This window comes from Trachinotus anak, unplaced genomic scaffold, assembly GCF_046630095.1.
Source record: "Trachinotus anak isolate AG129_WGS33_773 ecotype Australia unplaced genomic scaffold, CSIRO_AGI_Tana_v1 ptg000004l, whole genome shotgun sequence".
Taxonomy (NCBI): domain Eukaryota; kingdom Metazoa; phylum Chordata; class Actinopteri; order Carangiformes; family Carangidae; genus Trachinotus; species Trachinotus anak.
The window spans coordinates 12,249,370-12,276,827 of record NW_027273855.1 but is presented as its reverse complement, the minus strand read 5'-3'; the positions used below and the strand labels follow the sequence as shown (position 1 = coordinate 12,276,827).

General features: G+C 43.1%; 1 protein-coding gene across 7 annotated transcripts in view; it reads left to right on the top strand.

The window, feature by feature from the left end:
• samd11 (sterile alpha motif domain containing 11) overlaps positions 1–27,458 on the top strand; it is an 83,777-nt gene that overhangs the window by 45,122 nt on the left and 11,197 nt on the right. For all 7 annotated transcript variants that reach the window (XM_071475946.1, XM_071475947.1, XM_071475944.1 and 4 more), the window contains 4 exons: positions 2,104–2,279; positions 10,423–10,532; positions 18,134–18,226; positions 21,567–21,731. In XM_071475946.1, coding sequence (XP_071332047.1) covers positions 2,104–2,279; positions 10,423–10,532; positions 18,134–18,226; positions 21,567–21,731 — 544 coding nt within the window. The remainder of the gene's footprint in view (positions 1–2,103; positions 2,280–10,422; positions 10,533–18,133; positions 18,227–21,566; positions 21,732–27,458) is intronic.

Genomic DNA, 27,458 nt, shown 5'->3' with positions numbered 1-27,458 from the left:
TTTAACAGATGTGTGTCTGACAGATGTGACATGGCTGCATCCAAAGAAGAGTGTCGTTCTGTTGTTCTGATGTGACGTTTCTCACCGGTTTCCCCTCTCTAATGCCCTTTTGGAGCTCAAGCATTAATGTCCTACAGTGAGGCCTTGTGTGGAGGTAGCAGAAGTATCAGGAAGTAATCCACTGTCTTCAAATGCTGGAGCAGAACTTTTAGAAAGCCCTGAAAGGAAAGAAGAAAAGAGGAAAAACCTCTTTTCTGGCAAGGCACAAAAAAAGAGAAAGAAGCGAAATGTGCAGAACTATGTGGCCTGCTCATCCTGGGGGATGTTTTCATCTTTCTGCCCCCCCCCCCCCAACTCTTCTTAACGTCTGCCATTTGAGAGACTCCAGAGGGGCTGCACCTGTTTGCCTCTTGGCTAGGAGCCCCTAAATCCCTCCTCCTGCCCCCGTCTGCCACTCATGCTGCCGTGCCTCCTGGGATGGAAGGAGCGAAGGAAGGGTAGGAAGGAGCGGGGAGGAGTGGTGGAGAGCAGGGTTGCGTGTGGTGGAAGGGATAGCTGGAGGGCTTGAAGGCGTCCAGGAGCAGTGATGTAGGCACAGAGACAGAGGGGAATATAGTTTCAAATCCAAGTCCACTCTCCCACACCGGACAGACCTTACTCCCGTGGAGCTTTCTCTTTCAGGTCTTGACTCACCATTTTCTCTTTCATTTCTCTATGTTCTCTCGCCTTTTCTCTTCTCTCTCCTGTACAAAACCCACATCCGCTCTCCCTATCTTCCCTGTTAAGTTTTCTCCTCAGCTTGCAGTTCCCTTGCTCTTCTATCTTTTCCTACTGCAGCTCAACCACCGCTACTTTCCTTCTCTCACTGCTACCATCTCTTCTCTTCTCTTTCCCCCTCCTCCCATCTCTATGATAGGACCAGGTTAATCTGCAGTGACCTCTTCAGGTCACATTAAAGGTCACCCAGCTTCACTTCCCAATGACCCTAGGGCCACACTCTCCTCTTTATCCCTTCTTTTCTCTTCTTACTCCTGACAGCTTTGGAATAAAATAAACACTCAATGCACCAACCAACTTTTTTTCCCAATGAATTTGGTTTTAGATTAGATAAGTATGGTGTGACTTCTGTGTGGTGGAAACAGGGAAGTTGCTTCATTGCTGCAGACATACCCAGTTGACCTAACATAGAGTATTGGAAGATTTTTTCAGTATTACTTTATAATTTATTCACAAAGAGTACACACAGCTTGATATCTGGCTGGAGGCTGAGTGTCAATCTCAGAGATTATGTTGTTTTGGTTTCAGTTTGGCTCATGGGTTCCAGCTACACTGACGTTTCTATCAGGGCTGTAAAACCAGTTTTTACTGGAAGCTTGTAAATTATTTTGGCTTTTGATAAGAACATTTAAAAAAAATAATATTTTGTTTTTGATGCACTGATTCCCAGCCATTTCTGTCTGATTTATTCCAATGGCCCTGTCAGATGAACTCAAGTACCTCTTCAGTGACACCACCTGGCATCTTACAAATATGTGTATTTGTGTTAAAAATCAGATGTTTTTCAACACTGTTAATTATAAAAAATAGAAATAGTAGAAAAATTGAAATATTAGCAAACTATTGCTTTTATCTATTTCGACCATTTATCCATTAGCTAATTATTAGGACTTTTAGCCACCTGTTTCAATCACTTATCGATAACTCACAGTACGTGGAGTTATATATATATATATATCTTTCCATGTGCCCCCTGGCAACTGCAGAAGTACCTCCTCTGGTGTGCGAGTAGCCCTGGCTGGGAATTACTGTTAATGTATTCTTTTAGGAGGAGTTTAATAAACTAGATAACACAACACAAAATAGCCAGTCAATACTGCACAATAAAACTAAGACACCTTTGGAGTCTTGATTCATCTCAACTGTACATTTTAAGAGAGAACTCAACTCAAGAAACAACTTAAAAAAGCCATGTACAAATGGCCAAAATAAGAAGAAAAACCCATAGGTTTCAGCGGACAATACCGTCATGTTTAGTCCTTTGATGACTAGGATATGTGAAAATGTTGCTAAAATGTCTTTTTTGATTTTTGCCATGTTGTGCAGAACCGTGGGCGCTTGGCTGAGAAACGCACCATCCCCCTTCCCCCCAACCGGGTACCCAAGAAGGAGCTGGCCTCCATCTTCAGCAGTGACGACAGTGAAGGCAGCGAGCGGGCCAGTGGGGATCATGCCCACATCAAGCAGGAGGACGAGTTGCATTATAGTATCATGAGAAAGAGGTGAGGCTCCTTATTCTAATGTGGCTGAAAATGCATATGTTTTGTTGTGAAATCACCATGAGAAGAAAATGTCATGCTAGTGTCTAGTGTCACTTCTGCTATAAAGTAACAGTAATAAGTCCACTGTTTTGTTTGCTTCTCTTCAGAACCTGTCTAAAAGCAGACGGATGCAACTTTTATTACAATTTTTTTAAATTGCACCTCAGACGTACGTGTGTGTGTGGTATTTTCATCAAAAGTGATTTTAGGATAATTTTGAGGTGTTAAAAGCTAATTTTGAGACGAACAGACAAAGAACCGAGTTTCAAAAATATACTTATGTCTTTTGCTTTCGGATGTCTGATGGAAGGATGTGTGCTGAGCTTTGAAAGTGTTAATTGGCTTGTTGGTTTGTGTCTTGTTGCTGCTGCCAAGTCTCAGTGTATCTGTCTTGACTTGATTTTGAAAGACAAGTCACCTGAGTCACCACTGTCTGCTTCAACCCACCCTGAGCCGTGCTTGAGAGCAGTTTGAACATAGAGTCTTTGTAAAAGGTATATGTAGTTATGTCTGAAATGGTTATGAAATAACTGGCTTTAGGATCTGTTTTCATCTTGATGTGCAGCTGTTCTTGCTGCTCAAGTAACAATATAATCAAATATTAGAGCTGAGGATATGAAATAAGTGAAAAACACAAATATACTCAGAGAGACTAAGATTAATAATGAGAAGTAGCAATACTCATCAAAAACACTTCAGCAACAGTAAAAACTCACAGTCCAACACGTATCTATAAAAAGTCTCTATAAACAGTTCCTTATCCTTCACACTTGAATCAAATCAGGAGGAAAGCAGAATACCTGACAGGAATGTTTTGTTTCAATATTGTGATTGCTGTTTTTGAGAATTAAATGGCATCACAAGTGGTGTGTATTAGCCAGACAGCTTATATGTTTGTTTGATGTTGGATTCAGTTGGATAACCTTGTTCATCTTTATACATGCAAACACACACGTGCAAGGTTACAGTGAAGTCACCTCACTAAGATGAATCAAAAGGAGCACTGCCTCAGATGGCATACACTTTGCTTTGTTAGGAGCTTGAACTAAATAAAAAATGGGATTTATATATTTTTTAATTTGGTCTCTTTACAATAAGTGTTTTGATCCACATGAAATAAGAGAAATTAAGACTTTTTTTAAAATCAGGAAAAAACATCACATGGATTTGTGATTATTTGGTATGTACATAAACAGATTTGTATGATTCAGAAAACCGACAGGTTATGGACAGATATAATGTAGAAGATGCTCATTGATTAACCTCAGAAAGTCCCCAGCTGCATTATAAGCAGCTTGTGCAACCTCATTACAGAAGGGGATGTTTTTCATGTCTTGAGACTTGCGTGTGACACGGCGGACAGCACAGCAACTTGTGAAGCTTAAAATGGATCCACTAACCTCATTTGAGAGGGCTTCCCCTCCCCCTGACACTTGTGCCGCTGGCGTGTTAAGATGATAATGAATTTAAAGAACACTTATGACTAATATGTCAGGCTTTTACCCTTTGAAAGGCGGCGGACTCGCTGGAGCCGCAGCTCCGGTCTGTCGTGGGCATCCATCTCAGCCCTGCTTTATCCCCCAATGCAGGTCTGGACGAACGGGATAATGGGATGTCCAATCACGGAAATCTTATTTTCATTGACCGCAGCTTCGTAAGTGAGTCGTAGAAGGGTCTTAACAAATTGGATTTGGCCAATGGATGTGAAAAATACAGGGCCTCTGTATACATGTGTGAGTGTATCTGTGCTGTCTCATCCACACATCATCAAGGCTGGCGGCAGTATCATGTCACACCCACTTGGTTGCTGCAACCTGCCTACTGTAACTACACTTTAATCTGCATGGGCACATCAAAGCAGCCTGTTTGAATAAAAATATATTTTTTTCATCCTAACAAAAGGGCAGGAAATTTGGATGGCATTACATTAGAGGATAGTATAGAGTTTCTGCCCCACACCATTTTTCAGGGAATAGTTAAATATATATATAGTCACTTTGTGTAACATTGAAGAGCAGATTGTTTGCTTGGTTCAGGAGGCCAACTGATGTTGTGTGTTAAGGGGATTTGTCTGTCATTGTCAACAGGTGTTGTCTTCATAGCTCTGCGTTCTCATCAGGATGTCTTCTCAGGTTCATTATAAGCTGGTCTATCTTGTTTTAACCAGATTAATTTAATAGTTGCCGGCTTTACACACAATTGTTTAATTGGTGCTCCATAGAGCCGCACTTATCCTGCTAAAGAAGCACAGAGCATCTAGAGACTGAATAGCAGCCAAGCCACAGAGCCAACCAAGTAATCATCATCACAGTAAGGTGTATACGGAAGCTCCTTGAGGTATCAAAACCAAAGTCTAGTGTGGCTCCTGTGAAACACACAGGAACTGAAAGATGGAAACAAAATCTTGTTTTGTTATCACCGTGGTATCAGTGCTGCAGATTGTTTTGATCGTATGTGACTTGGATTCGTTAACAATGATTTATGGATTTCATCTTCAGCACTAAATATTTGATAGCAGTAACTTGTGATTTTAGTGTCTTACTCAAGGGCAAAACAAAGCCTACCTTAGTGTTTGTTTCAGTTGGCCGTAGATAACAAGGCTTTGATTGAAAATTGCTGACTGAGAGTCTGGGTAATTACCCGACAACCACTGTGGATTTTATAAGTTACACCCGCTGACGTCTACCTTTCAGCCTCTGCCCTGTAGAGAAAAAAAATCCACCATACCCATTATTAACCTTCACCAAAACAAACAAAGGCAGTTTCTCAGGTTTTCAATCATGCATGAGGTCATTTTATACTTGATATACAAATGCTTTTATCCACAAAAGGGGAAAAATATTCAAGGTCTGTAGAACTTTACCATAGACTGACAGAAGAATAAAGTCAGTTTTTCTTCAGCGTAGTCATAACTGTCAGAGGCCATCACTGGGACTCTTTATGAGGACCATGTTGTCCTGTGTTCATCCACTCAGCAGGGAGAGAGGCTGATTGAAACAAGCTACATACTGAATTCAATAGAACATCTTATTGGTTTTGGCTTGGGATTTTTGTCTTCAGCAATGAGGTTATAGTTTAGATTACTGTGGGTATAATTTTACTAGACCTCGTCATAGTCTTTAACTATTGTCTGCTTAATTTTGTTTTTCACTCCAGTGAAACATGTGTGAGCTTTGGTGTGCACTGAGAGAAACTGTGGTTGTGTTTGTTTCAGGTTCATGCTGCTAATGGGATGTGAAGATGCTCACATTCCTAAACATTTAGAAGAATCTAATAGTTATTACTTGCTCTGTTTTTTTTCTCAGTTTCACATTGCAGTCTTTACAGTGTCTGTAAGATATTTTCATGGAGCAGCACAGGCTCATATTTGTTAATGGGGATGTTGTACGCAATCTGTGCAATAACCACAGAGAAAGAAAGACACTGATGCTGAGTTAGCTACTGTATGTCTATTGCATTTGACATTTTGTCCTCTGGCTTTATTGAACAACTGTGTCATTGCCTTATGCCAGTAAGGGGTCACGGACAGTGTGAAATTACTGGAAATGACTCTCCCCTAAAGCACTAATTAGTGAGCTTGGAGGTTTTATAGCTTTCTAGAGGAGCTTTCCGCTTCAAGAATTTTTGGCCTTGTTTACACCCGTTTACCATGGCAACAGCATGGTCACAACAATTTAGTAGTTGATTGGGCGTTGGCTAGCACCAAGAAGTTCATTGTTTCCACATAGAGCACTGTTGTATCTATTAACTCCCTGTCAAAACATAGAATTAACAAAAAGATGGTCAGTGGTGTTCCAGCAGTTTAGTCTCAGATTTGGTGTTGGCTTGAAGCATGAAGTCCATCATTTCCACATTTAAAGAACACAATGTTGACTATTCATCATTTGCTGCCATACGGTATATTGAAATCAGCTGAAGATAATAAGAGCTTTTGCCTTTCCTGCAGTATCTACAGTATGATAGTTTGCTCTTTGAAAGCTCAAAGGTTTTACATCACATACTGGAAATATAACAAAGATTACTTCCTTTTTCAATCCAAACTTCCCTTAAATCTGTTGAAGAATTTCTTTCTGAGTTTGAAAAATGTGAACAAAATGGCTTATAAAGTGTGAGTCAGAAGACAAATTAACAGTAAAACCAGCAGCTTGTGCATGGCTCTGTACAGGATGCAACATGGCGGACTTGCAGTATATTTTCTTTCCATTATACTTTTCTTTCCTTCCTCGGTTGCCTTATCGACCTCATGTCTGCCTGTACAGAACAGGAACAACAGGGAGAAGTGAAGCCCAAGTGAAGCTGGGCAACTCTTACTTATTTATGTATCTATTTCTGTATTTATTCATTACTCCATCTCCTTGCAGGGTTCCCAGTTGCGAGTTAGCTTTCGATCCAACTGTGAGCAGCATGACAATTGTGTTTCAATTGCTCACAGGAATCAGACAAAACATAAAATGTATACGGGACAGATCTATATTTCTGCTTTAAACTTTATGCGTCTGAAAGTATAGGTATTTACTAAATAAAAGACTTGCACTTTTTTTTTTTGCTGCGAGGCATCATAGAAACTTTACTCATTCCCTCTTTTTCTCAGCATTTTGCCCAAGTCCACATCTTATTACGCTGTGGTTGCTGAATATTACATATTGCCTGGTAGTATTTGAATGTTGCTGTGGGCCACCTGTGCAGGTTGGAGTGGGCTGTGTGTTGGGGCTGTTGTCTTGAGAGCAGAGGAGGGTACACAGTCAACCTGTGAGCACCAGATGTTACACAGTGACCTGTCTTTCCTCTCTCTCTCTCTCTTGCTCTCTCTCTCCTCCTCAACTCCTCCACCTTCACATCCCTGCTGTCTGTCTGTCAGCACTTTCCCAGTGGTGGTGTGAGACATGGCGTCAGGGTGCCTGGGCTGCCAGCTTCTGCCAGCTCACACTGTGACCTCCAGCCCCGCCACCTCAGCTCCACGTGCCAATGCCGCAGCAGGCCACTGCTGGGCATTTATACTGAGTTGCCAGGAGAACAGTCTTTCCACATTGTTTGGACCATTTTTAATAGTAACGCCCACTCTAATGGTAGAAGAGGGCAAAAACTCCTCAAACAAAAGAAAAAGCCTCAGGCAAATGATCTGGCACATTGGCAAGTTAATCAGCTTTTGTAGGAATACTGTTTTTGTTTTTTTTTTAATTAAATTTGTATTGACATCTATGATTTAACAATAAATGAGCATTCCAATTACTGTGAGAATAAAAAAATAGTTCACAGCATATTGTAATATTGAGTAGCAGGGACTATAAGTGATACAATAAATGTATTTAAAATGTGTAGACAGGAAGCATTGAAAGAAAAAAAGTTAAAAAAGTATTGAAACTTGGCATTAAATGCTTTTCTTATAGCAGATATTTCCTGACCTAAATCAGTAAATGCCTTTAACTTCAGACAATTTATTCACAGGCAAAATTCTTTATTTACAACAGATGCATTGAGCGTTGGTAAATAAAGAAATCACCAAACTAAGGTCATGGAAAAAGTATTGTTTTTATATCAGTACCTGAACTCAGGTATTATATTGGCACCAATTTAGGAATTTAATTACTTATACAGAGTTTGTGATATCATTTCAGTGATGCCGGAAACCAGTAGTATCCATGAGTATTAACACATATTACTTATCCCAGTGTCTGGGTCAGCATGTCTGTCCTGTGGCCGGGGATGAAGGGGCAGTATTGACCAGTTTAGGATGAGCTGAGGATGAGATGATTGTCTCTGGCGTGCACCTAGGCGATAAGAAAGCAGCTCATGTCCTTCTTAGCTATCAGACCCAGCAGCCACAATATAACCCCCCACCATCCTCTCTGAGGCCCTCGTCCTCCCCAGCTAACGCTGGCCTTAGGAGCTCCTTAGGGAGCGCTGACTCAGGTGACTGGGTTTTAAACACCATCCCCACCCCCCTCTCCATCTTCCAGGGCTTGAGTATGACCTTGCCGCCACCCACAGATAGAGAGGAGGGGGAGGGTTTTGAGAGAGGGCAGAGGTGGGTGGGGATAGGACTAGGCCCTTATTAGCCCAAGCTGAGGCGGGACAGCTCAGGAAAAGTGCGCTAATTACCCCACTAACAATGTCCTTGCCATTCATGGCTTAGAGCGGCCACTTTGCCACAGGATAATAACCCCATCACCTCTCTGAGAAGTTCAGGATAGCATTATCATGATCACTTTAAATGATGGACAGAGGGTGGTGTTAGAACGCCGCTAGCTGATTGATGGATTTGCCAGCAGTTTCTCACAGTGGAGTGTGTAACTGCAGTGTGTGTGATGTGTGGTTTGTTGGAGTCACTGGGTGACGCAGATACATTATTATATGACTTCAGGCTCAATTAAAAACCCTTCCCTGTATCTCATTTTCTTTTTGAAGAAAACCATTGGACACTCAGACACAGATAGCTACTAATTTTAGCAAGATACACTCCAAAAAAAGAAGTCTATCATTAGTCTGAAAAATTTGCAGTTACAGTCCAATCAAGCGTCTCCTTGCTTAGCGACGAGTGGGGACTGTTTTGTCTGAGACCGTTTTCTGAGTCATTGGTTCTCTGTGACTGAAAGGTGACTGGTGAAGCCAGCATGGCCAGCATTAGGCCCTCTGTGCTCCCCTTCTTTTTTTCTGTTAGCGTGTGGAAAACAGCTTGGCGACCGACAGCCTGACATTACAGCAGGAGCCTGTAATCATGGGACTGTAAAAACCCAAATCCAGCAGCCGCAAACAGTGTGGCCTCGTCATAGTGGTGGCAGCTAAGAAACATTCACCGCTTTTGTCCCATAAACTGTGCTTGCCGTGTCATACCAGACCCCCTTCATAGATGATTCTGCTTTCAATAAAGTTGCCAGTTAAGCCTATAAAGCAGATTTCTGCTGACACTAGAGGATGAAGACCATCAGACTGACATGTCTAAATGCTGCATGTATTTAGGCTTGTTTTGTGGACAAAGTGACAGTTTACAAGAACTTTCCTGTTCTCTTGGGCTTTGGAGCACTCCTCCATGTTCCATGTATGTCACAGTCATTTAACAGTAAATGATATGTAGACTGTAAACTAAAAAATATTCAGTCCTCTACCTCTCCTACCACACAAGCTGTTTGCCATTACAGTGTGACTACACTTGTACTGCACGGCTGCTATACTCCCCTCAAACACTAAGCGCCTATTTCCCATCATTATGCCATTTAATGCGATCAGGATGGTAATCAGATTGCAAATGAAATACCTCCATGACACAGTTGTGTGGGTGCAGTGGTGTGGGATGGTTAGAAAGACGGCTGGTTGAGCATTTGGAAGGGCAGAGTGGCTCCAACCAGATCTAGGCATAATCTATAAACCCTCCTCCTGCTCCTCCTTTGGGTGTTGAAGGGCAGGACAGGGTGTATGAGAGACTCTTCTGAACAGTTTTGTTTGTTTGTGAGGGACCTCATGTGTAGGCATGACAAGTGTAGGCATGACAACAGAAAAAAAAACAATTGTTTGCAATTGACAGTGTCATATACCACAGATTCATTGTGTTGTCTTATAGATATTACATTCCTAAATTCCTACCATTTCAAGGCTTGCTTGATATTTTATTTTATCTTAAATTTTCATCACATCTTTTCACATTATTCAATTGCTATATTTCTCTAAAACAGCTGTTGGCGGCCGCAGTTTAAAAAGAGCCATAATCAGGTTTTAAGCTGCTAAACTACTTATGAGTTGTGAATATGTTCGTTAATACATCTTAGTGTGGAAGATGAGTAGGGATGAGGCCCAAAAGTGCTGGATGCGGTAGTCTGTCAGAGTGTATTACACACCTCAGAGCTACGAGCCACTTTACAGGACAGCCACTTGTAGCTGGTGAGTCTGTGTGGAGGTATGCATTTCAGAGAGGACAGGTCTGTCTGGGTGGAGGATTTCAGTGGTAAGTAGTGTGTGAAATAGCATGAATTTATGCACTGCTGCTTTATCACATGATGGTTTAGATGGCATTATGGAATTAAATTTGTTTGGGGTTGCATTTAAATGCGTTCACCATCTCTTTCCTCTCTCTGTGTGTTTGTTTGTGTGTTTGTATGTCTGTGCGTGTTAGTCGTGACAGTGACCTCTCTACAATCATCTCCAACCTGCACCACACCAGACAGCACGGCATGCCCGAGGGCCAGTCAGCCTCTGATCACAACACCAGTACTGGACACACAGGTAGGACCCCCAGTGATGCTGTGTGTGTGTGTGTGTGTGTGTGTGTGTGTGTGTGTGTGTGTGTAAAGGATTGTCAGTATGTGTGTGTAATACAGGCAAAGTTTAGGATGTCTTCTTTCTCTCTCTCTTTCTTTGTACCCAGACTGATGATGTGATCTTACAATTCATCTCTTGTAACATATGTAAATGTTCCATTACCCATTTCATTTACTCTAATTTGTGAGATTGGAGGAATTGAACATAAGCTTATTACTCATTCCTGAAGGTCGCTCTTAAGTTGATTACTTAATGTTCTTCCCACATTTTCTGCCACACTCCAGGATTTTTGTTAAACCCCCTGTTTTAAATTACCTCTGAATAAATAGCTTTGTTTGCCATTAATCCATTTTCATGTGAGCAGAGGAACCATGGTGTGCGTATGCTAAGCTAAGAGCTTTTGTTACAGCTTACAGACAGAACATAGACAGCATTTAATCCCATCTATTTGTCAAGTAGCTTGTGTGAGGATATTGTGCAGCCATCAAAGACGTATGGTTGTAAAAGAGCCTCTGTGGATATCACTATTCAGCGATCAACCTATTGTAATGGATGCTTCTGCCACACTGGGTTAGTTGTACCTGTTTACTTATTCACATATGTTTGTGTAGTTTATCAAATCCAAAGGTATGTAGACTTCACAGCAACCCAACCAAAGTTATTATTATTGTTATTATTATTAAAGATTTATTTTTCCAATATCTATGCGGACATTTTCCTTCAGGAATATATCTAAAATACTGACTTTAAAAATGAATCAGCTGTATTGAAAACACCCATCATCAAATCTTAATCCACACTGTAAAACAAATACATTTACCCCAAATTAAAGAATGAGTTGCCTTTGTATCAGTGAAGACCATACCTTTGTTCCCCTGTTGCCCGGGGTTCGACCCTGTCCCTTCTTATCCCATTAGCCAGAGGCACAGCAAGAGGCATAATCAGCCCAGACCCAACACCTCCATACCCTCTCTCTCTCTGTGCTCATCTCCTCTGTCTGCCAGATTAATTGTCCATACGGTGCCTGTGATATCAGGCATGGTGGGTGGAAGGTGAAGGGTATTAGGCTGCTCAACAGCCACCCCAGCCAGTGTCTTAGACCCCGGTTTGGGACGGATTTCCACCCAAATACCAGCCAAATCAGCTGCTAAAGTTAATGGATAAATCAGAGCCCTGAGTAGTTGTATTAATGAAGAAAGACAAGAGGGAATAGAGGTAGATGGGGGGTGGTGATGGAGGAGGGAGTGAACACATTGTGGCCTACGCCAGAGGGGGTCTACGACCCTAAAATCTGTCCGTTTGAGCATTAAAGGGAGATTTAACAGGCTGCCTAAGCGGCTCGCTCCATGTCTGTAAACAAGTCCAATCCGATCAGCCACTGGCTCTAATTCTGTCTGCCAGTGAAATTAGACGCACACACATTCACAAACACACAATTACACACAAGTAGCACATAGTTATACAGATGCGGGCCCACGTAAAATCAGCACAGGTTCAAATTTGCATCCAAATACATAGGTGGGTGTAATGTGTATGAAGTTTTAGAGCAGTGGATTATTTGACTTGGAGATGAATGACATGGAAAACACAGTTTGCTGTCTATGATTTGTCTTACTCTGTTCTGCCAGTCAATTCTCATATTTGACTTATCCTCCAAAAGTGTTTAACATCTACCAATGAATTGTGGAAGGAGAGAATCTGAGAGACAGGAGAGAAATTAAAAAACAGACAAAGCAAAGAGGAAAAAAATCTGTAGGGAGAAAAGAAGAAAAGAAGAGAGAGAAACAGTGATACTGTGATTGAAGAAACATTTGGAAAGAGAGAGACAGAGGAAAGAGAGATGAATGAGTGCGGTGGTGGTATCAGGGGAGGGCAGGCGGCAGCAATGGCGGCGGACGGCTCCGTATGATTGTGTGTGTGTGGGTCAGGAGGAAAGGGAAGCAGGCCTACTGGGTCGTCTCTGCACTGGAGTGGGCCGTTAATTAAATCTGAGGGATAGACAGGAGGGCTGCCTCCCTTCTTCTCCTCTCCACTCCATCCTTCCCTTGCTTCCTCATTTGCTCTCTCACTCTCCAGCCGCTGGCTATTCGGAGGCTCTATGAGAGGTGGAGGGGAGGGAAGAGGGAAGGAGGGAGGGAGGGGGAGAGCAGGGGCGCCGACGCTGAGAGTCTGGCTGCCTGTGGAGACTGTAAACCGTGGCTCTGCGGTCAGACCGGAGACTCAAACAGGCAGATAAGGTGTTTTTGGACCGCCACACTCTCTCTCCTCTGCTCCCTGCACTCAGACTCCCAGAGGCAGTTACAGCCTGTCGGTGTGTGTGTGGTTGAAGGCTGCAGCAGTGGTTTCGGGTCTGAGCACATTTGTGTGTGTGTGTGTGCGTGTGTGTGTTTGTATGTTTGTGCATGTGCACCTTTCCATGTGTTGTTTTAAATGCTTGGTTTTAGATGTTTGCTTGCGTGTGAATCTGCAGCCTAGCGTGTTTGTGCAAGACCTTATTTTTTTTCCCAAACTGACTCTGAGTGAGGATTGCTTTTAAAGTATTATCAGACAGATATTACATAATTAGCATTATAAAGGCAATTCTAAACAAAAGTAAACACTGTATGATTTCTGGTGATATTAGCTCTGTCATAGATAACTATAAAGGGATATTTGGGTTATAAATATTTTAACATATCCCACTGGTTAATAGGGATGTAATTGTTCTGCAATAACAAAATGGCTTCTCAGGGTTACAGTGCATAAGACATACAGTATATTCATATAATGCCTCTGTCAACTTTATTAAGCTTTAACTTAACAATAAAGTTTTTCTTAAAGTAGTTCCTTCCTTTTGGGGGAACTAACTAGGAGTTTTAATCCAAGTTTTGTTTTTTTTAGTTTTCACACGAATGGCATCTTTGTCATTGGTGTTTTTGTTTTTGGTTTGGTTGGGTTTGGTTTGTTTTTTTTCACTGCACAAAGGCCACTTACTAATCGAGAAGTGTCAGCTTGGTATGTTTTTTTTTTTTTGTGAAACTACTTTTTTCTGTTTGTCCCTGGTGTTTAGAGTGATGCATTACTAAGAACAACACACCTGAGCAGCACTGGTGAAAATGTTTTGAAAATGCATTTTAGCAAACATATTATACTATGTATACATAGAATTTCAGCAGAATTATTTATCCTTATTTGATGATGCTTTTAAAACTGTAATAGCCTTGGGGCATCTTGGTAGAATCCGACCTGTGGCCCTATGCTGCATGTCATTCCCTCTCTCTCCCCAACTTTCCTGTCACTCTCTCACTGTCCTATCTAATGAAGGCATTAAAAAAATCCCCCCAAAAAACTTAAAAAAAAAACTGTAATAGTCTTTAATAACCTGTGACATTAGCATTGTTTTGTACATGTATATATATTTATTATCAGAGATGTTATAAGGGAGGAGACAAACCACTGAATGAATCCTGAGTAAAAAGTCAATAAGGCTAAAGATGCCAGTTGTGACACGTCCTGCCCCTCTCCCAAGTAAGCAAATTGTCTAGTGAATGGTAAAACATGTCAAGACAGTTGTGTTTTTGTACCAAAACCTTGCACATGCTAGTGGAAGTACAACCTGTGAGAGAAAAAAAACATTTTAAACCTTATTTTGGGGGCAAAGTCATCACCCAATTTTTTTAATGTCCTGGTGCAGTTGTGGCTCTCTCCCCATTCATTTAGATAGGTGCCTAGTATGTTTGCCCCAAATAACTGCCCGGGGGCATTGCCAAGATGGCTGCTGAGTGGCAAAACTTGCCTATAAGGACTTTGATATTTTGGCATGAACAGTTGCCTAGCAACAGCCACTGTAAGCAGAAGAAGACAGATGAAGGCTGGGATGACAGACACAGAAAGATTTGACGAATAAAGTTTTACATTTAAGAAGGACAGATGACACCAGGTAATTAAAGAAGAGAATATAGTTACATTGTTTTGAACTTCAGAAAGATTTCATTGTGAGGCGTTAAGTTATGTCCAGGCCAGAAACACCTGTATGATAATATACTGAGAGGTTTGTGTCCATTGATGTTTCCTTTTTGATGGACTTTTAGAAATAAACTCAGCAGCAAAGTTTTTTGTATTACCATTTATCATAGAATAATTTATGAATGAAAACAATGAAGACATGTAATTATTAGTAATTTATAACTTCTTTTAAGTAACTATCATAACAGTTGCTGTCACAGCACAGGGCTATTCTAAACAAACCACTGTTTCTACTGATGGAAACATCAGTCTTGTGCCTCACCACCTGTGCACCAGGCCTTTTCATTGTGTTACACAACTATACTGCATGGCAAAAGGGACATTCATTTATATAAGAATGTCAGAGTTTTTCACTTTAAGGATGGCTATATTGTACTCAGTTGACTGCCATTTCTTCTCTTCATCATCATCTTCTCTCTTCACCTCTCTTAATTTCTCACTTCCTATTGAAATGACATAGAACATGATAAACACAGGAGCACTGTATGGAGCAGTGTTGTTGTATGTGTACATTTGCACATGTTGGCAGTGGCACCTCTCTCCCCATCTCCATCATCCACCCCCCGTCCTCCCATCCCTCTCCCAGCTGCATCGGCCCGTAAGCCAATCAATGGCAGGGCTTTCAGGGCCGGCGGAGGCCCCGGTGCACGGAGGGGTGATCAATAAGTTATTAGCACCATTCTGTCAGCTGTAATGTGGAGATTGATCGAGGGGCTGTGGCTGGCGGCTCACCCCACGTCCCTGCCTGTCACCCCCCCCCCCCCCCCCCCCACCCCCCCTCTTCGCATAGTGCCCCCCCCCTCCCCAGCCTGATAAAGATGACAGATTAACGGAGTAAGAGAGGAATTAAGGAGTCTGGCTGTCTGAGCTGTCACCAAGCTCCATGGGATGGAGAGAGAAGAGGAGGAGGACTAAAGTTTGAGGGAGGAGAGGAAATCAGAAAGTAAGAGAGAAAGAGGAATGCTCCCCTGCCTGATGGTTCACCCTGGTGGTGTCACATGAAAGAGAAGTGGTTTAGGTCCTGCTGTTTCCTCTGTCTCTATCTGTACTTCAGTTCTCATCCTTCTTTTCTCTCAGTGGGAGCAACAGCAGATAAGGAGGAGGTTAACTAGCAAGGAGGAACTGAGGCACAGCCTGGAATATGGTGTGTTTAGACCAACTTCATAAAAAAAAGAAAAAAGTTAGCCTAGACTCTCTGTTTACCATGAATGGCAAAAACAGAGGGTATACCGTAGCAGTGCAATTGCAACTTAATTATTGCACTTTTGACAGTTAAAATCACAGCCTTGAAGCCAAAATAAAACTCCTGACTCCAAAACCACTAATTCCTCAGCAATATTAACAAGCAGGAGATATGGAAAAGCCCAGGGTTGCAAACTTGACTGTAAGCGGTGTTAGTGGGAGTAAAAGGGTTAGCATAGACGCTAGCAGAGCTCAGGGTTCAGCATTAAAAGGGAGCGCCGGTGCTCTAAGAAGCCCCATTTAATTGGCTTTAAAAGCTTTCCGCCCTCAAATCTCTGGCCCTCGGGCACTTGCTCAGGAGACAGAGTGTCTTGAGTGAGGTTGGCTCAAGAGACGACTCAAGTGTGTGTGTGTTTGATCATGAGAGGCTCTGGGTGTGGGTGTAAGCATGTGTGTATGTGTGTGTGTCTTTGGTAGAAGAAGGGGTTTTACTAATGGGGGGTTCTCTCTCTCTCTCTCTCTCTCTCTCTGTCTGTCTTTATTAATATTCCACTAATAGGATAGATAGAGAGCTTTTGTGTTTTTTGTTTTGACCAGTGAAAGATATGTACTGAACAGGATTTGAAAATGAGAAAAAAACAGAATAAGAGATCATAAAGGAGATGACAGAAAAAGTAGAAATTGTAAAAGACATTCAGTTTGAGCGTGTGTGTGTGTGCGTGCGTGTGTGCACTTTTCCATTAGTACTCCCCCCTGCCCCCCACTGTCTCTTTAGGGTGGTATAGGGAGTGGATTTCCTCAGGACCTGAGAGGCAACATCAAACACTGGATCATTAGTGAACCTCCTCCCTCTCCCTCTCTCTCCCTTTCTCATTTGCTCACTCACCCTCTCATCAACGCCGGGGCTCCTTCAGCAGTCCAACAAAATCCTCCGAGTCCCGACTAAATCTCTTTCTGTCTCTTTCCCCTCCCTGTCTGTCTGTGTCTTGTTATAGAGAAGAAAGGACATAAGTTTGGGAGATAGGTTAAGGGTTACAGGTCAGACCTCACTATAGCTTCACCCCTTTGTTGATGACTGTCCTTCTGTTGCTACGATAACAACAATATCAGGAGTAGACACATGACAGAAATCGTCAAATGTTGTTTGCTTGAGTATTGCTGTTCATTGTTTCTCCGTGCTATTTACACATGCTGTGCAAATGATGAAAAATTGCTTTGTTGAAAAAGAGAGACACACAGAGAGGAACCATTCTCCTTGAGGGAGGAAAACAAAACACCCCCCATCCCTAAAAATATGCACAGGGAAGTGAGAGAGAGAAAGTGAGAAAAAAGAGAAAGAGGGGAAGCAGTTGCTGCTGTGGTTTGGCTGTCTGTGTGGAAGAAGAAACAGAGTTAGAGAAAAAGCAGAGGTGCATGAGATAGAAATAGAGAGAGAAAGAAAGACAGAGGGAGAGAGAGAGGGCAATGACAAACGGCTTTTTCCTTCCTGCTGGTGCTGCGTGCAATGTGCTGTGGATCCCCTCCCTCTCTGATTAGGGCTGTATTGATTTGAGGTGTGTTTGAGGGGGGTGGACGTGAGGCGATGGGGCGGGAAGGAAGAGCGGGATGAGAGGGGAGGAAAGGAGGAGGAGGAGGCGGCAGTAGGGGGTGCTGTAATTGTACACTAGATGCTCCTCTTTGGTGGCAGGGGAGGAGGTGGGGGAGAACAGGGAGGAAAAGGAGGTGGAGGAGGAGGCAGGAAGGGTGTTAATGGGAGGCGAGAGAGAGCTCCTGATGGGAGGAGGTTTTAAGCACACCTAGAGGAGAGGAGAGAGAGGGAAGGAAGCAGAAGAGTAGCTCAGAAGTGTGTTTATGAGGGGATGATAGCAACAAGGTGGGAGGCGGGAGGTGTCTGATGTGGAGGTACAAAGACTAAAAATAAACACATAAACATAATGTAGGCAGAGAGACTCTGGTGAACTTAAGTTCAGTCAAAGGCTTTTGTGCCAACATCTGGAAAAAGAGAAGAGAAAAGAGAGAAAGGAAGAACAGTGATAACACTTGAGGACAGAGAGACACAGCCCTCCTCCCTCCCTCAAGGAGACAAACACACACACGTGAATGAATCGGACAGATCATCCATAGCAGTGGAGGCCCCCAACAAGCACATCTCCAGACGTCCATGGCTTGCTTCACTCGCTCTGTTTCTGTTTCTCTCCTTCTCTCCACCTATCACTTTTTTCCCCTCTTTGGCTCCTTTTCACTCTCCCTCCTCTAACTCTGCATTTCCAAAGCAGCCGCCATGTATACAGGTAGACACAGAGCAGAGCAGCAATATCAAGCCTTTACTTTGGTCTTTTTACTGACTGCTCTTTGTGTGTGTGTGTGTGTGTTTACAGATGCCCTTTTAGGCAAGAGGAGAAGCTTCTCTCCCAACAGCAGCAGTGAGTGTCCCTCTGACAGCAAGAAGTCACGTAGCGTATCCCCCAAAGGTAAGACCGTGTTGTGTACTTGTGTGCTGTGACGTTACAGATGTGCTTGGACATGTATTCTCTGGGAGGTAATGTGTGAAAACTGTAGGAAAGAAGATGGTGTGACTGAGTGTTAGAGTGGAAGAGAAAGGATGGAAGCTGCAGAGTGAAGAGAGGGAGAAATGAGGCAGTATTGATTTAGCTGCTGGTGGTCAGTGTGTTGGGGTTATTGTGATGATGGGAATATACACACACATAGACACACACTGCCTTACACACATGCTCACTTTCTCACACACTAGATGACACAGTTCTATGCCATCTCTCTGTTAACTCTCTTCTTTGTCTTATACCAACACAGTTGCATATATATCTTTGCTGATTTGAGTGAACTCACCCTTTAACAGGATAAAAGGAGCCTGGGTGGCCGGCATTTCTGCTTTCCTCCCAATACAGTAAATACAGTAATATGATATCTTAATAATTAATAAAGTAATATGTTGGATAATATGCCATTTATGTATAATATTATCAATCTTGTGGTGGATTCCTAGCACACACTCTTCACTGTTAACTTTTAATTAGCTCTCTATGACAGACCTTGACAAGGCACACCTTGGCAAGACGATGCCCCTCTGTAGCGCTGGAATCCAGTCGCCATCCTCTATTATTTATATTTCCCTGGTGTGGTGTGAAACCGGGCCCCTGACGTGGAGCCGGCACGGCCACCAAGGCCTGTCCCTCTGGGCTCCTGAGGTAGACTTCCTGACTGATGCATTATACAGCAGGCAAAGCCAAGGGCAGCTCACCACACATCCAACCTCATCTTTGCAGACACACGAACAACATGCATACACATACACACTCCAAGACCACATGTAAGCCAAACAGCATCAGCAGCACACACATGTCACACAAATAGCTGTGATTATTACAAATATTTTTATAATGTTATTTTATGATGGTTTATGGGGGAAAATAGGTGAGTATATTTGCATAAGTGCATTTGGAGGTCAGATTGAGTTGTGTAGAGCTCAGCATGAACCCTGTTTTGACCTTTGCCCTCTGGTTGACCTTTGACTGAGAGCTGCCCTGCCTGCAGCCTCCTCTTCTTTCACTGTGTAGGGAAGCACTCATTCCTGGCCATTATAGTCTTACTTAGACAGAACCCAGCTTCTGAAAGATGCATGGATTTTTGTGGGTGTGTTTTTGTGTCACAGAGTGTGTGTGTGTGTGTGTGTGTGTTTATCTGTGTGCATGTCTGTTTGTGTACTCGGGCTTGGCTTCCTTTTAAGGCAAATGGGGCTTGTGTGTTTTTATTCTGACTTTGTGTTTCAGAGTATGTGTGGTTAGGCTTGTGGCTTTAAAGCAAACAATCCCTATATATGCCTTATATAAACTCTTTCTTTGCTGTACATTTTCATAAGGAAGACAGAGACATTGTTTTTGTGTGTGTAAGTGTGTGTGCAGCCTGCTGTCCAGAGAAGTGTATTTAAGCCAATTCAAAACACAGCTTATCCTGTGTCTTAACCTTGAGCTCCGTCCACACTCAAACCTTGACTCTGCACCTGTATGTGTGTTCCTATATGGGTGTTACCAATGCATGTTACATCTTTTTGTGTCTGTTTGGCGTCAGACACTTAATGACTAATGCAGGTGGAGAAATAGATTGAGAGAGAGAGACTGAGAGGGCAGAGTATGGATGGAGCCGGAGAGATTGGATGCCGCTGTGTAAATGATGTCTGTTTTTCTTTCAGTTGCAAAGTCGGCACCCCCTGCTGTGTTTAGAGAGCAAAAAAAACTTAAGACAGGCACAGACTAGTTGCGCGCACACAGACACACACACACACACACACACACTCAAGGACCTTGGGTGGATTAGCTGGAGCTTGGCGGTGGAGACAGAGATGCTTGCGTGCTCTCTTCCTCCCCCACCACCTCCACCCCACCTCCGCTCCTCAGCGCCACTCCTGCTCGCCTGCCCGGGGCCAGGCTCAGGTTTCAATAAGCAGGAGGGTGGTAAAAATAACCCCTGCTTTCCTCTGCTTCTCCCTCCTCCTCCTCATCCTCTTTCTCCCTCTTCTAACTCCCTAACCACCTCCCATAACCCCCACCACCCTTACCTTAGATCATGTTACTATTGACGGAGCGAGAGAGAGGAGGGAGTTCAGAGAGAGAGATTAAGTGTGGGGACTGACAGCTAGATAGATATCATACACCACATTGTATTCACAACACCTTAAACACTGCACATCAGTACATACATACACACAGTGGTAGATACTGAGTGTTTCTTTTTCTTTTGGGTCTTTTATGGTCTACGTTAGATAAAGTCAAAATGCAATATTGCAAAACAATCCTACTTACAGCCTTTCACCCTATGCCACTGTTAGCATGGATACTGCTGCACTCTCTGTCAGAGAAATGGCGAGTTCATGCTAGGGTCAGGCTCAGACGATTAACAATGCATGCCTGTATGTGTATAACTTCATCTGAAGAAGCTTCTAGTCCATCAGTGCCGACTTCTTAACGAATGATCTGTGTACAAGCATGTCTTCTGGCAGATATTTGGGGAAGGCTACAAGTCAAAGAGAGCAGTGATCAGTGCACTGATCAAAAATATGCATGTTGGAACAGTGTATAAAATTAATTTGGGGTAATTCTTTGTTCTAGGTTTATCATGTTTGCTGTGGCAATGTGTCCTGATTTTATTTTGTAATCTTTTTAGCGTTGTGCAAGGTGTGATTTTTATCCTAAAATACACCTGTCTTATGAGCCAAAATCACAAAATGTGACAGAAACTCATTCCCTTCCCTTCAGATTCCTCAAATTAAATTCTGCAGTTTGGTTTAGACACTGCTCAGAGGAATTAACATGTAAAACAATGCAAACTGGTTCCTGAACAGCAGTGACTGAACCTCTTTTTCAGAAAAAGTCAGACTCACTAGTATTAGATTTAGTTCTCCTATTATCCCTTTGCCAGGTTGCTAAACAGAAGTGTTCCGTTTAGTGATGCCCTGAAATGTGATTTTGTGTTTTGAACTACAAATTTTCAAAATCTGTGACCTCTGGCTGACATTTGGAGACACAAGCGATCTGAAGCTACAATGTAAATTTGAGTGTGTGCTTAAGGCAAATTCCTCACAATCATGACTGACACACAGATGAATGTGGACTCAGATGAATACACAAAACAATGATTTAATCATATGCTGAAGAGAGAGTTCGGTGTACAGCATTAAGTTAATAGCCTAATAGAGTTTTAGGGCCTGGAGTTTCAAGTTCATATTTATGTACTGATGAGTTGGATATTGACAATCACTGTAGGGTCATAATATGAGTGTCTCCCTCATCTCTTCAGAAAACTCCCAGAGTCCGGTAGTGGAGGCAGGCAGCAGCCACAGACACATGAGCCCTGAGGAGCACTACAGGCGCATGATGTCAGCGCTCAGCGAGCAAGGGTCCTATGAGGAGCAGCAGCAACGCCTCTACCAGCTGGCAAGCAGCATGGGTCTGCCCGGCCACGGTCAGTCCACAGGCTCTGTATTTGTGTGTGTGTGTGTGGCCATCATCGTCATCATCACCCTTACTTTCATTATATTGGCTTTCAAATATCTGCAGTGCACTCAGATTCATCTTGTTACATCACATATACCTCAGTGTACAGTTGGGTTTTAAATTCCAAATAGTGTTCCCACTAAGAACTGACTCATGAAAGATCGAGAGGTACTTTTCTTTTAGTCTTTTTCTTTGTTTTGAAGTAAGTTGAGAGTTAGTTTGAGATTTACTTCAAAGTAAGAGTTTCCTTGAAAGCACTTCACCAGCTTCTGTAAAAAAAAAATCCTTTTCCATCACCTGTCACTAAGTAACCGAGATGCCGTGCTACTTTGTAACCCCAGAGCATAGTACTGTGTTCAGGGTACCATGTTCAGTTGTGCCACACTGCTGCCATAGTAAAAACCCAGCCATGGAGATGGCTGACATTTCTATTTGCGGTGCTTGCCAACCCAGTGTCAAAGTGTCACTCAGGGTGATTTCTGACCACCATGGCTCTCCGTTGTTAACAACACCCACAAGCCTTCACATGCATCAACGCCACGACTGATTCGGAAGCTCTCATTGGCTGCCTGCCAGGGCTCTAAATCTCCCAACACTCTGGAAACCACTAGTGTGTCCCAATTTTTCTCAATTTCTACAGACGCATAAAAATTTACTGGTTTTAGCATGAGAGAATTGTAGTTTGATAGGGGAAAAAAGAAAATGAGAAAAGTTGGCTTGTTTGGGTTTTATAAGCTGGCTTTACATTCATTTCACTTTGCCTGCCATTAAATGTTAACCTTTTTCTCACATTATTGTAAAGAATGTAACATAAAGTCCTACCGATTTTTATGAGCTCTTTCGTGGTAGCATAAATCCAATCGATGCCCTGGCTGAATTGTAGTTTGAGCTACTTTTATTTTTATTTGATTAGTAATGATTTTTAATTGCTGGCTGCAAATCTAGGGGGCGAAGCCTATAAACGCTTTAATTGCCTTTTCCCTGTGTCTTAGAGGAGTTAGAGGCAAGATGCAGTGCATTGTGGGGATTTTATGGCCCAGAGTGCAGTCTGATCATTGGCTTCCTTTCCCAGAAGCCTTGCTGGTACGAGGCAGACGCTCTGGCGCAATACAGACATACTCGCTCCGTTTCTTCACTTCTACATTCCAAATCGTTTGATAGTTTCCACACTATCCTTTATTCTGCACTTGTGCATTCTTCTTCCAAGATGCACTTAAAAGCTTTCTATGTGCAGAAGAAGAAGAGATGGAGGTAAAGAGACACCAAAAATAGGAGTGAAAAAAAATCTGAGGAGAGAAATGGTCAAAGGAAATGAGGAAGGAACAGAGATGAGGGAAGAGTGAATAAATAACTTCTCCCAGAGCAAAGAATGAAGAAAAAAAACCCTCATACATACAAGTTTACGGTTTAATAATGATGCTCAGGTCATGCGCTTAAATACAACTACCATTTAAGACACAACTTCATGGTAAGATTTCTCTCTAGCGACGTGTGTGTTTGCGTCCACTGTTGCGTTCGTGTGTGTCAGATCCTCTAAGCGGATGATGAGCCATGGGCATAACAGGCTTTGCCAACGCTCCCTGACAGCCAAGCCTTTGGTGCTACTAACATTCCTTTTCTTCCACACCTGGCAACTTCATCCTTCTACCCACTGACAGTTTACAAGTTTATGTAGAAAACTTACTCACACTACCTTTAAATCCTCTCTCTCGCTCAAATGAACAGTTGGAGCTTGTTAAGAAACGGACACTCTCAGACACAAACAGTCTAGGAGGTGGGACACAGGGACAGCTGTTTTGTCTCGAGTCTGATGAGAATAACTTCAGCGAGAGCCCCTTGACATTGACCTGGTCTCCGATGGGGCCTCTGTGACCCCCTTCTCCCTCCCCACTGTGCTCCCACCACCATCTCTCCTATACATCTCCCTCTCAAGCACTGCTTTAATACCCCCTCCTCTCTTCCTCCTTTCCTTACCCCCACCTCCAACTCTCCCTTTAGCCTTGGTCCCTGCAGAGCATCCTTTCATGTGTTTGAAGTGTAGGGCACAGAAAATGAAAGTGTGTGTGCGTGAAAGAGGCGGGGGTGAGATGGAACTGTGTGTGCATGTGTGTTGATGTGTGTGTGAATGTGTAGGTGCAAGGTGTTGTTTGAGAGGCTCTCTCTGGACCTGATGGGCAAAGGAAGAGTTGGGAAGGGGAGGAGGGGCTGAAATTTGAGGTGGAGGTGGAGGGGTGGCGGGGTTGTAGAAATGGCCAGGAGGGCTTTCCCTCCCTCTTCATATGATGAAAGGAGAGAGAAAAGAAAGAGAACGGTGGGGGTAGAAATCCAGATGAAAGTGAAGGGAGGGGTGGGATGGAAGAGGTGTTCTACTGTTTTGTCTCATGTAGTTTAGTCTGATTTGAAACATGAAGCTGTACACAACATCTTTTTATTATCATCCCAAAGAGCTGGAAAACATGGGATTGGTCAAAGTACAAACAGTCAAGCACATTGAATGTGACAAACACGCCACAAATTTACTGCTGGCTAAGCCTACAGTGCTGGTTGAATACCTCTTCCTGAAAAGATGCTTAATTTTCTGGTGTATGGTGTGCTTTTGGGGATGGATGTTGGCTTTTGTGTACCTGCCAGTCTACCAAATCCATCACGAGGCCGGCCAAGCTGTATCAGCACAGCACTCCTTTGCATTCTCACGCCGAGGAAAACCCAGCTTAACCAGGGGGATTTAGGCCCAACTCCAGGAATGACGGCAGGGAGAAAAATGAGATGGCACAAAGGAGGGATAAGTGGGATGGGTCCGAGTGGTAAACTGGGACCTCCCAAAATAACTCTTGCAAAAGAAAAAATGTGTGTCCACAATTAAGACTCTAATTTGCAGTCAGAGGGACTCTCCCCTTGTGTTCCAGCAACATGAAGAGTTTTAGAGTGCTAAATTCTGAATCTGAATACCTACTCTCTCTCTACACACACACACACACACACACAAACACACACGGGGGTTGAGCCCCAGGTGACCCTGCTCCTCTCAATTCACACGATGAAAGAGAAGGGGGGGGGGTTAAAAATATGGAACCTATGATGAAGTAAAGATTTACGAACATAGACTGGATAAAAAGAGAATGAAATACTAGACAGAAATGATCAAACTAAAAGTTTTTACAGTTTTAGACAGCTTGTATTGTGTGGTTTTAAAGAAGGGCTCCACCTATTTAACATATCAAAGTCAGGGCCAAAGCTACTATCGACTCATCTTTGGGTTAAAAATAGAACCTCTTATGTTTTTTGACTAAATATCTTTGACTGATTTTAGACAAAAATCTACATAAAATCAACATTAATTAGTACCTCCACCAGAATTACCCACCTAGCAGTATAAAGAGGCATTAATTAGCATATTCATTTTAAAAATTTGTTCATTTGGATTGTGGCTTAAGTGGGTGGGGTCCTGCTGGTGGAATTTTGACTTAAGACCTCAGTATTTTTAAACTCCTGGTTATGGCCCTGGTCAAAGTCAATTTACCCATCACAGAGAGGACTACTCAGCCTGTTTGAAACAGTTGTTTAAAGTCCTCTGTGGCTCTGGAAAACCCAGATACAGAGAGTCTAAAAAGGGCTATGTTGAAGAAAATTATGATTAAGTTACATCAGTTAAGTAATTTCAGCTTGGAGGCTACAAATTTTTAACCCAAAGTAACTGTCTTACAACCTGGGTGCCTGGAGTTCGAAAGACGTGGTGTTAACCAAACAGGGAGGGTCTAGTCAAAGACACTGTTGTGTTGCATCATGGGAAGTGTAAGATCCTGTCTTTTTGGAGCTCGACCTTAATTCTTAGTCTGAAGCCAAAAGTTAGGGTCTTTTCCTTGTGTCATATTTTGGCTGTAAGATACCTGGGATATCTTGGGCTCTACTGAATTGATTGATCATTCTTTTAAAATTTTTTTTTTTTTTTTTAGAATTTTTTTGGGCTTTTTATGCCTTTATTATAGACAAGTGGAGACTGACAGGAAAGGGGGTAGAGAGAGGGGAATGACATGCAGGAAAGAGTCGGACTGGTCGGGAGTCGAACCAGTGACTGCCTGCTAAGAGCGTCTTACGCTCAACATGGTACGCGCCCTAACCACTCGACTACCGGGCCGCACCATTCTTTTTTAAATTTGTCTCTTCGAAGTCTCCAAACTTTATGGAAGTGCAACACTAAATCACTGGAGGGCCCCTTTGACTGAGGCAGTCATACAAAATAATTGGTGAGGTGGGATTGTGACCACAGTAATGTCGTAGAGGTCAACTCCTCCACGCTGTCACCCCTACACCATGTATGCAAGTGCACAACAGACTGTGTGTGTGCGAGCGTGTGCACTTTTGGGCTCCAGTTCCTTCTGATCCTTTCCTTATCTCCCCCTTACACACACACACACACACAGACACACACACAGACACACACACAAACACCCTTGTCTGCCGCCAGTCGAGTCCCCTGCGGCCTGGCGCAGCAAACAGATCGATACACCGGAGCTAGGGCGCATTAATATCTGTCGCTTCACCCCCCCCCCCCCCCCCCCCCCCCCCCCCCCCCCCCCCCCCAACCCCACCCCACTCCGGCGCCTGCTCAACTGCTTCGGTACACACAACACACACAGAAACACACAGTCAGGCACGCACACACAAGCACCTAAATCACAGAGACAACATCACACCCGCACCGGCGGCGGAAATGGCCCCTAGCTCCCGAGGGATCTGTCTAATTAAAAAAGCGGGGAGGGGGGGAGAGGAGAGGGGAGGAGGCGGAGAAGAGCACAGAGAGGATAGATAGATTGAGGCAGAGAGAGAGAGAGGGAGGAGGGAGGAGAGAGAGAGAGCAGGATGGATTTTTCTCTCATTAGAAGCCATGTCTCCTGGTGTGGCCTGGCCTGGCTGATAATGATGAGGCCTCTTCTCCTACGAGGGCGAGAGAACAGGGGTGGCTGGGAGTCGGGGAAAGAGTGAAGAAAGAGATGGAATGAGGCGAGTGGTAGGGGGCAAGAAGGTGGAGAGGAGAGGGCAGTCAGAGATTGAAGGAGAAGATGCAATGATGATGGCGAAGGTGTGAAGGGGTAAAAATGCTCTGCACCTGATGTGTGAAGTTGCTTTTTGCTCGCTCGATTGTACAAAAACACACCATTATTTGTTTTCAAAACATTTTCATATGCACACCACAATTTTTCATGGCATCTTTCTAACCTTCTAGTTTTTCTTCACGTTTGCTTCTAAGTGGTCAGCTCAGTTCCAAAGCGTGGTGGATGGATTTGAACACTGTGTGCTAATTTCATACACCTCTGCCAAAATGTCTGTTTCATTTATCTTTGTTCAGTACAAGTGTGTTTACACACCCATGTGTCTGTATGTGTATATGGGTGTAACATGGGGATTAGAAAGTGCATCACAATCATTTTCAGTATTAATGTGAAATAAGCAGAGTGAGATTTTTAAAATGACTTATTAGTATTTTTATGAGCTGTTTGCATACTTACGGGACAATAAACAACCTTTTAAAGTATGCTTCACTTCTTCTAGTTTGCCCAAAAACCTGTCATGTCTACACTTAGAGCTACTGTACAACACACTTAACACCTATAAACTGGCGAAATGTATAGTCAGTTGACTTTTCTTTTAATATCTTAGTATAGATGTGAGGGGCTGGATGTTAAATTTGTTTTTA